Source organism: Micromys minutus (genome assembly GCF_963924665.1).
Source record: "Micromys minutus genome assembly, chromosome: 6".
Classification (NCBI taxonomy): domain Eukaryota; kingdom Metazoa; phylum Chordata; class Mammalia; order Rodentia; family Muridae; genus Micromys; species Micromys minutus.
Genome location: NC_137975.1, coordinates 9164308 through 9174983, shown reverse-complemented (window position 1 = coordinate 9174983; position 10676 = coordinate 9164308). Strand labels below are relative to the sequence as shown.

General features: G+C 41.1%; 1 protein-coding gene across 1 annotated transcript; it reads right to left on the bottom strand.

Annotated features, from left to right (window-relative positions):
* Positions 1–373: 373 nt before the first annotated feature.
* Positions 374–1468, bottom strand: LOC308421750 (solute carrier family 35 member C2-like; the record flags this gene model as incomplete). The annotated part of the gene is made up of 1 exon (XM_080918172.1): positions 374–1468. The coding sequence occupies one exon, from the start codon at positions 1466–1468 to the stop codon at positions 374–376; it is 1095 nt and encodes a 364-aa protein (XP_080774298.1).
* Between the last annotated feature and the right edge of the window lie 9208 nt (positions 1469–10676).

Genomic DNA, 10676 nt, shown 5'->3' with positions numbered 1-10676 from the left:
CTGTGGGGAAGAAAATCATTATTTCAACTATAAATAAAACTACTCTCCACAGAAGCTGCTCTCCAGGTGATGAGGCCCAGCCTCTCCATGACTACTTCCCAGATGCCCCACAGTCCAAATCTGAGATACTACCTCACTGCTTAAGTTTACCCTGGCTCTGAGAGCCAGAGCAATGGTGGAAGACAGGCCACACTGGCTCCTCTGGTCCTGGGTGACCCTGGCATTCACTTTTTGAGAGCAAGCTTCGCAGGAAAGAGCAAGAGTCTCTGAGCCCCTGCTGACAACTCTGAGGCCACTACTTGCAGCTGCTCTAAGGCCAAGATTTGCCAGCAGCATTGACCACGGTGGCCTGCTTCTGCTGCTCCTGAGCTGGTCATTGCTGTCCCTGGGTCACAAAATACTCCTCTTCACCATCCTCATCCTCCTGATGGCTCCTCTGAAGCAGCAGCTCCAGGTCAGCACTGGAGCCCAGGCCCTTCAGGGGCTTAGAGCTACCATCACCTCTGGAATGTAGGACCTTGAGGGCCACATTCAGGGAGATGCCAGACAGGCAGAGGGCAAAGCCCATCCAGTTCAGGAGGCTGATCTGGTCACCCAAAAGGTGAGCTGCCAATAGCAGGGTGCAGACTTCCTTAAAAATGCCAGAGATGGAGAGTGTGAGGCTCGATGTTCTGGAGACCAAGAGGAACTCAGAGAAGCCCAAACCAAAGGCCAGCATCCCACCGAGGAGTAGGCTCCCAAGAACCCTCAGGAGCAGCCCAGTGTCCTGGAAGCAGAAGATCTTCTCAGAGGTGGACAAATGGAGACCCTCAAAGATGGCAAAAAGGGGGAAGAGCCCCAGAAACATGAGTGGCTGCAGATGGAACAAGGTGTCGATGGGATTCTGGAGACCGAGATCGGTTTTCTGCAGAAGCATCTGTGTAAGGGTCCAGCAGATGCCACCAATGAACGAAGCCCCCAGCACCAAGGCAAAGCCCTCCACGTTGAACTGTGTGGACTTATAGGTAAACATAAAAAGACCTCCAGCAATGAGCAGGATCACCAGGACCAGGGCTGCAGGCAGCTCCTCCTGCTTGAAGATCAGAGAGAAGATCAGGATAAACAGCACAGCAGAGGATTTGGTCATTGTGTACAGGGACACAGTGATGTACAGGAAGCTCCAGTTGGACAGGCCCACGTCAAGTGCTGTTGCCAGTGCTGTGGGGGCTACTCTTCTGAGGTAGTCAGTCCAGCTGAGCACTACCCAGGCCCTGTGGCTGGAGCACTGAACCAGTGCCCTGCACAGGGCAGAGAAGAGGAAGATGACCGCCAGGTACAGCATGGTTATGAAGAGCGGGAAGTGGAAGCTCTTGGTCAGCCATTTGTTGTAGAAGGTGATTCCTATGGAGAAGCAGTAATACAGAAGGACCAGGCCCAGGGTCAGAGCTGCCTTCCACACAAAGGCGACGTCCAGGGCCCACCTCCCCATCCGTGGGTTGGCAGGAACAGGAGCCTGTCTTGAAGGTGGCTGGCAGGGAAAGCCAGCAGGACTGGACCACTGTTTTCAAAAGGCAGCTCCCCTGGCTTGAAGAGTCCTCTCAGCCTCCATGACGTGGAACCGGCAATGGGCCCCTGATGGAGTCTTCACCTAAGGGGCTGGAGGCCAGAGCCAAACTGTTTCATGGTTAGCAGGCTGCCGAGATCACAGGTCTGCAGCTCTACTGCTCCGCCCGGGCCCTTGCCTGGAGCCTCCTGCTGGAAGCTTGAGAAATGCACTGTGTTCCTGACCTAACTTTCTTTGTGCTGTTAATATACATATATCATGAAACTATTATCATATTAGAACATGGTATGTGAGACATTTCAAGTCTGGGTCTCTGAGAAACCTTATTCATATTTGATTGTTTCACAGTCACCCACTTCCTTTGAGAACAGAGCTATGTTTCAGCACTGATACTACTATGAGAGTTACAATAGAAATGGGGCTATCCACATACATCCCTAAGGCATATTGGGTATTTAAAATGCATTGTTTTTTTTTTTATACCCTGTGTCATCCAACTGTTGACTAGCAACACCACAAGTCCCAGACCCGACAGTTTGCATTATAGATTATGTGCTGGTATGTCTCCTTGAAGTCCCAGGAACTAACCTCACCTCTGTGCAGAGCATTCTGTCAGTGTTCTCTCTGGAACTTAGGACTCCCACAACTGATAGGGCCATGCTGCTTTAAAAATAATTCAGCTTATCATTACAGTACATACCAAGAGAATACAACCTCATTATTTTTGAGTTCACTTTGCTGATTATCTATTACAGTCAGTGTCAGATATATCCTCAGAGATGGATAGTCCTGGAATTACCATGTCATGTGATTCTTAAGTTTTCAAAACATTTATGCAAATATATTTGCATAGTAAATACTCTCTGAATGTATTTATGTACAGAGTAGTGAACATATAGCACATATGCTATACAAATGTAAAATAATGGGCGTGTTTCTAATTCTTAGTTATCAATATTTACATCTTCATAATATTTTCTTAGAAGGATTGCAAACAATATTTGAGGCAAGGTTTGATACAGCCAATGCTGGCTTCTGACTTTCCATATATCCAGTGATAACCTTGGACATCTAATTCCCCTGCATCTTTGTCCTAAATGCCAGGAATATTGGCATGCAATATGATGCTCAATTTATGTGGCAATGGTTTGGGGGGGCAACATGGGATTGTACACATGCTAGAAAGAATGTTTCTGAACAGAGCTCTACTCTCTGGTCTGAATGTTAGCTCTTAACATACAGTTGCAAAATCATTACATACAACAACTGAATTGCAGGGACCAACCACTCACAAGTGTGATCATGCATGAAAACCCACCCACTCCTGCACTGTCTGAATTGACAATCTTGTCCCTGCTTTAGACTTAACATTTGGTACCCACTGCTTTCTCACAGTCTGAATGCATGAACACAGAGCAGCAGAGATTAAGGAAGTACGGCTCCTTATCAAGGCTTTTAAAACAAGAAGTAGTAGAAAGCTTAGTACTCATTAAATTAGTGCTATATTCTAGCTTTAATATTGTTTTCCTTCATCAATCTACTTTCCTATCCCAAAAACTTTGGAGGATTTAAACTTAAGCATATCTTGCTATAAATTGAAATAAGGATTATTTCACAAAATATCCCCAGAAATGAATCTTGTTTGTTTAAGGACTGGGGACTCACAACCTTTGGTCTGGTCCTTGTGGAATATTACAAAAAGAGACAAGTTAAACAAATATATAGTGATGCTACACGCCAATTTCTTACAGAAGAATATCTCAGACATATAATTTTGGGCAAGGCGGCCAGATAATAAGTCCAGAGGAAAGACTCATTTTCAGTTCTCACTGCTTTTATGTAAGCCAACTAAGTTTAGTTTTGAAAAGATGCAGTAAGTTTAGACACGTGAGACTGAAGAGACCAAGTGACTTCTGAGTGCTCAGCTGTAAACAGGGCATCTACAGCACTGCTTCTGAGGGGTAAAATCTTGCTCTGAGATGCTGCCATTTGGACATGGCATGGCTGTTGCAGCCATGGAGTCAGCATAGGCAGCTGCCACACAATATCTAGTCAGTTCACTTCCCACGGATGAGGGAGTGTCCTGCCTTCCAGCCTGCCTGTCTCTCACCTGTCTTTATTCCATTGATTCTTCTTACTATTTTTTTTTTGACCCTGCGTCTCATGTTGACTATGTTAGTTCCCAATGTATTTTGTAGCCAGTCATGGCCTTGATCTTCTGATTCATCTGCATCAGTCTCCCATGTGCTGGGATCCACCGTGTGCACCACAACATTCAGCAGTGAGTTTTTCTTCTGTTAAACCAGACTCAGAAGGACAAATAGCAACTGTTTTTTTCTCATTTGTGAATGTTACCTTTAGTCTTTTAAATATTTGTGTGCTATTTGTAATATCTATAGTGATCAGAAAATTATTAAGGTCTCATATGTTAAGGAATGCTTTAATGGCAGAGTAGACAGAATTCAATGATATAAAATATTAAAATGGAATGATATCACAGGAAACATTAAATGGGTTGGTGATTTTTGAAGGCAGAGTAATGGAAGGAATATAAAGAAGATTAATTAACATAAAAACCTTTCAAAAATGTGGACACTTACTACTGTAGATGCTATATGCAAATATGTTTATGTTTCAATACACATGTACACATACAAGAGTTGAAATGCCATCACCCAGACAATTCAAAGGAGCAACTGAAATCCCAGCACTGGGAATGGGTCACCTCTTTGGGAGTCTTTAGACGTGGAGTCCCACTGAGTTCCCCCAAAGTGTTCAGATTATTGCCATGCTTCTTATTTATCCTCAAGAACTTAATGGAAAGACCTTAATAATTAAGAAACAACATATTAAAGTCACAGAGCATGATGAAATCAAGCTGGCACACACCTAGATAATTTATCTTTACTCTATAGCTTTTGTAGTGCCAGCGACTGACTTTGTGCATTTAATGATACTAGAAAAATAAGTAATCTTCAGCTTGACCAAGTTATGAACCCTGAGAATTATAATGACCGGTTTGACAAGGTATTTCCATTGGTGCAATAGTGGCATAAACACCATAGAAATAATTGACCGCTGTCTCTTTGGACTCATGTCAGATTGGATTCAAACCATACATTACAACACATTCTTGGCTCCTTTCCAATTTGTGTCCACTTAATCATGAATTTTATAGGAAAATTGATGGAACTTGAGAATATAATCTTGAGTGATGTAACCCAGTCCCAAAGCATGCCTGATATTTAGTCACTTGTAAGTATACATGATACCTTCCACAGACCCACATACTCTAAACAAGTGAAAAGGCTTCTTTTCACTTAGAAGGGCCAATAGTCAAAAGAGACAGATGGAGGGAGGGGACTTGAAAGGAGGGGAAATGGGAGATCAGGATCAGGTATGGAAGGCATAAGTGATGGTTAGAATGAATTGAAAATGAATAGAAATCTGCATCTGACAGGGTAGAGGAGGTGGGGGCATCTCCAGAGTGAGAAAGACACCTGAGATAAGGGAGACACCCAAAAATCAATGGGGGTAACCTAAACTATGACTCACAGCATTGAGGGTATGGAACACGAAGAGGCCATTTCCTGTAGCCAGGAAGGAGCACCATTGAATTGATAGAGACACCAACTCGTCACAAAACGTTCAACCTAAAATGTATCTTGTCTATAAGAAATACAGGCACAGAAAATGAAGCAGAAACTGATGGTCTACCCTACCAATTACTGACCCTACATGAGACAAATCCCATGAGCAAACACCAGTCCCTGACACTACTATGTTATGTTTGCCAAGAGGAGCATGTTGTCCTCTAAGAGGTTCCACCCAGCAACTGAATTGGACAGATACAGACACTCACACCTAACAGTGTGTAACTCTTACAGAAGAATAGAAAGAAAGAATGGTCAGCCCCGAAAGGAAAAAGAACTTCACAGGAAGACAAAAAGAGTCAACTAATCTGGATCCTTGGGGCTCTCAGATTCTGAACCACCAACCAAAGAACATACATGGGCTGGACCTTGGCCTCCCTGCAAATATATAGTAGCTGCCAAGCATAGTTTCCATGTGGGTCCCAAAAAACTGGAGCTGGGGCTATGCCAAAAGCTGTTATCATCACATGGCATATGCTCTTTTAGCTAAGCTGCCTTGTCTGGTCTCAACAGGAGATGAAGTATTTAGCCTCATAGAGACTTGCAGTGCCTGGGTTGGAGGATATCCAGGGGGCCCCACCTGTTTAAAGGAGACAGGGAGGGAGGGAAGGTGGATATTGAAAGGGGTGACTAAGAGGGAGCAGTGGTTGTGATGTAAAATGAATAAGCAAAAATGAACAACAGCAACAGAAACCTAACAAAACTAAGAAACAAAAAACCAAACCCACAACTTTGGTATTTTTTTAAAACTTTTTAAAAATTAGATACTCTGTATTTACATTTAGGGTCATAAATAGATGTGGCTAGACTGTCCTAGGACCTATTCTTATTGCTCTGAGAAATGGCTAATTATTTAAACAGATTTCTAATGAATTATTATTATAGCCTCAGATTAGTGGAGCTTTCTCTCTTTCAGTAGAGAGTGATTATTAGCACAAAGACCCACAACATGTCAAAATGTAGAGAATAAGGCTGAAATATTAGGTTATCTCTCTTTCTGTCCCACACTGAGAGATCATTTTGGAAGGAATTGAGTAAAGACTAGAAGGTTTGGGGATAAGAAAGAGTGTTTGTTGAAAACAGCAAATCAGTTGTACATGTAAACCTACAGCAGTTTTGATATTATAAACAAGACCTGGGCAAGCTTAAGTGGAGAGGAGAAACAATTTTTTCTGCCCCACCCCTTTCTGTCTGTTTGTCTATCTGTTTTTGTCTCTTTCTTCTCTCTCTCTCTCTCTCTCTCTCTCTCTCTCTCTCTCTCTCTCTCTCTCTCTCTCTCTCTCTGTGTGTGTGTGTGTGTGTGTGTTCATTTATATTCCAATGGATGTTGCACATCTAAGAGTAGAACAGCAGCAAATTTTGTTCCTGATTACTTTTTCAATGTTGAAAGAGAGTTGGGGAGGTGAAAGAATTGAGAGAAATGGAGGATTTAAATGAAAGTTGGGTGGGTAAGGTAAGAGGGGACCTAGGAGGAGGTGGGAACAGGAAGTGGGTAAATTTGATCAAAATCTGTTTGACAAAATTCATAAAGATCTAATTTTAAATAGGGAAGAAATATAGCTTGCCTTTTATATTTAAAAGGCAAAAACAAATATTGGCATTGAGAACCACATGTTTGTTGAAATTATACAACCCTGAAATATTCATGACACAGGATGAAGACAGGGAAAAGATATATAAGACTAGTTCTACCCAGAAGCATGCCCACTTCTTTATGTTATCATTATACAACCTCTAAAGTCTGAAATGTTTTAATATACAAATATATAACTCTCAGCAGGAACACTTTCCCGAGTGTTAGGACACATGTACATTTCTGTGAAGATGAAATGCTACTAGGAAAACCCATGTAAGAAGGAACTAACAATAGTATCCAGTATAGTTCAAGAACACCATGATACAGTGCAGACTCAAAGGGCAGGGAAGATAGAAAATCACTTCAAGGCAGAAGATATGTATATCATAAATTAGCACTATATTTCTGCTGTCCATAACTAGCCCTTGTGTTCAAACTATAACTAGTTCTATTTTTTATCCTTCTCCCTCTTCTTCTACCCTTTTCCTTCCTCATTTCCTGTCTCCCTATCTCCCTTCCTCCCTATTTTCCCCTCCCTCCTTCCCTCCCTCCCTTTCTCTCTAGCTTGCTTGCTTGCTCCTTCTCTCTCTTTCCTAGGTCAGCTTTGTCCTTTTCCTCTTCTTCCCTTCTTTTTTTTTTTCTTCTTCTTCTGTTCTCTTCTCTTTCTACATTCCTTTCTCCTTCATTTTTCCATTCCTTTCCTTCACTTTCTTTCTTTTTTGCCAACTTTGAGATATGGTCTCATATTTTCCAGGAAGCCTTCCAACTCTGTATACACTTGAATCTGACGTTGATATTCTAATTGTTTTCTTGTGAGGGTTGCTGTTAAATTTTCTTTCTTGTTAATTATTTGTTTCTTCACCAAATACAAGCAAAATAAAGCTGACATTTAAAGCATTTAATAATTTTCTTTATCTTTTTATGCTTGAAATTACTGAGCATAGAAAAGTATTAACATCTATGAAGCACTTACTGTATATTAAATCTTAAACAAACTTATATTTTGTTTCTCAGCCCTCATCCAATGGGAGCACAGGATCCCATTGCACTTGTCTTGAGACCCTAAGGAATTGAGTTCCATCTGCAATAAGTATATATAAAAATCTGGGTGTGGTGGTATGCATTTGTAATCCTCACACTGGGCTGATTGGCTCCTGCCAGCCTAGCCTCATTGTCCTGGCTATGGAAAGTCACTGTTTCCTCCTGGGACATACTGGGAGGAACTGGGCTTACAATATGTGTGTCAAATTATGCAGTGATGGAAAACCCAGAATAGACACAGTCTGGTGACTCAGAGTTTATAATTTGAAGAAACTGCAAAATCAAAAATGAAGGCTTCTGCTCTGGAAGAGGAATTGGTGTCTGATGAATGGGAGGAAGGGCCGGAAAAAAGAAAATTTGCTGTCACTGAAGTGTTTATATCACTACCAGTGACTCATGAGTGTTGGTCCTTGAGTGTGCAGTGTTCGCTATTTCTACTCACAGCTGCCTGTCGGGTTTTGCATCAATCATGTTGTAACTTCTCCACTGTTTTCACTGAGTCACATCAAATCAACTTTGCATCCTGAACTGAGAATGAAAGGATTTAGAGCTTCAAGGATTGAACCATGGTATCAGGACCCTGGGCAATCAGAGGAAAGTTGTAGTAGGCATATAGTTATCAAGGTTCAGGTAGTGTTTGGTCTCTTAGTAACATCCATGTCTCTCAGTTTTAAAGATAATTTATCTGAGCTGATCTGCTACAGGAGAATATGGGGGAAGCAAATCAGGTTCAAATTCTTCTGCAGATGGAGATATGGAGTCTAAGCACATGAGTTGGATTTCCTGGGCCAAAATGATTATTCTCTTACCTCCATGAATGTTCTGTGCTTATACCTGACCCTCTCCTCTTTGCTTTACACTGTTTTTCTACCTTTCTCTATTTTCTCTCCTCCCTGTCCCTCTCCCTGTGCTCCACTCAATTCCTGCTCCCTGCACGTTCTCTCCTCTCCCTCCCTCTCTCTCTCATATATATATATGTATATATATATATATATATATATATATATATATATATATATATATATATATATATGCATACATATGAAGAAGTATCCACACACATACACACATACCCAAATAAGAACACATACATAATACATTATGTGAATGAAACATAATAAAAAAAGAAGCCAGTTAGGAAAAGGCTAAATGTTCTTCATAATCGTGGAAACATTTTTAAAAAAAGAGGATGAGAAAAATCCCATGACAAACAAATGTATAAGAGGTAGGTGTTATTAAAAGGAGCAGTGAAGGGTCATAAGCTTTATGGCCAGAGATTTAAGAAGAAATTTTTTCCCAGACTACTGGCTATCATATATTCTCAGAGTGCTTTTACTCCAAAAAATGTTTCTACTTCTATTTATAACCACATACTCCTACTATAATTACTTTTCCTGGGATACATCACCATGAAAACTTCATTGGGTAACCCCAGTTTCCTACCTCAGCCTGTACATTGATATAGGCTAAAAACGTATGAAACAATTCACCTACCATACCTACACTTATCATAACTAGAAACTCTTTCTTAGTTGTAGTCATGACTACTGCATGTACTTCCAGTTTCCAGTCTTAGAAATGTAGTACAAACACGCCCTTTCCATAATGAGCTTCCAAATATCTTAGACATCCAAATGTACACTGAATCTTTAGGAGTTCTCTCCTTTCATATTCTTCTATTGCTCCCCATTGTCTTACCCATGTTCTGTATGGGATTTGCCCAAATTTCCTCACATTTGCAATTGTCTGTCAGTCAGATGATTAGAAATATCTGATCAAGGGCTTGCTTAAATGCTCCATCCAGTGCTGTGGCTTTTATATGGATTATTCATGCAGCACCATCTTGACAAACAAGACTTTGGTTATACAGTCATTTGTAAGCCCATTCGTTTACCAGACAAGTTAGAGATCAAGGAAGAGCAGAAGAGACACACTAATGCATCAATAAGGAACGTTGGCTCTTCACCTTGTATGTGTTCTTGGCTCCCTTTCCTGATGTGGGTGATCTCTATCAAGGGTCTTGCTGAAGATCAAATGAAATGATAGATGGAGAAGTTCACTGAAATGTAAAAGATTTGAATAAACCGAGACACTTATCCTTGGAAGGCAGAGTCATTGAGTTGAATGCTTTGCAGTCTGAGAGACAAACTTCTGAATGGCAAAGTGAGTGAGTGACTTCTAAGAACAATCTAACCTCTTTTAGCCTTAGTTCTATTGACATTAAACTGAGGAAACTATAGATTCAGTAGGTGAAGTGCCTGATATACAATAACAGGGACCACAGTTCAGATCTCTGGCATGTATGTATCTATCATCTGAAGGCTGTCTTGGGGAGAATGACAAAAAACGGTGATCCTTGAAGTTAATTGAGCTGTGAGACAAGTCTAATTATTAAGTCTAGTAAGTGACTCTTTCAAAAAATAACATGGAAATCCATGGAGGAAAAACAACCATTGTTTGTCTCTGGCCTTGACACATATAGACACAAACAAACCAACAAGTATATTGGTATAAAATACATATTCATGTGTACCTGTGCCTGCACATAGAGCTAAAGGTGAGAAGTCCATTGTCAGGACAGTTATCTCATACAAGAATCACCTACAACAGGTTCCTACAATCATTTTCCCTTTTGCTCATTGTTGCTTTGCTCACTGGCCCTCTTGTGAACCCAATGATTCTATTTACCTTTCTTTAATGTAAGCTCTGTTGCCAGTGTGAGTTTACAATCCTGGGATACAGATCTCACTAATTTTTCTACCTTTACACTGGGGCCAAATACAGTCAAGTACTTGCAGAGATACTTTGCTCTTTCATATGCCAATGCCTGAGAGTACAATCTCCACTCTGTTTGAGTTAGTGT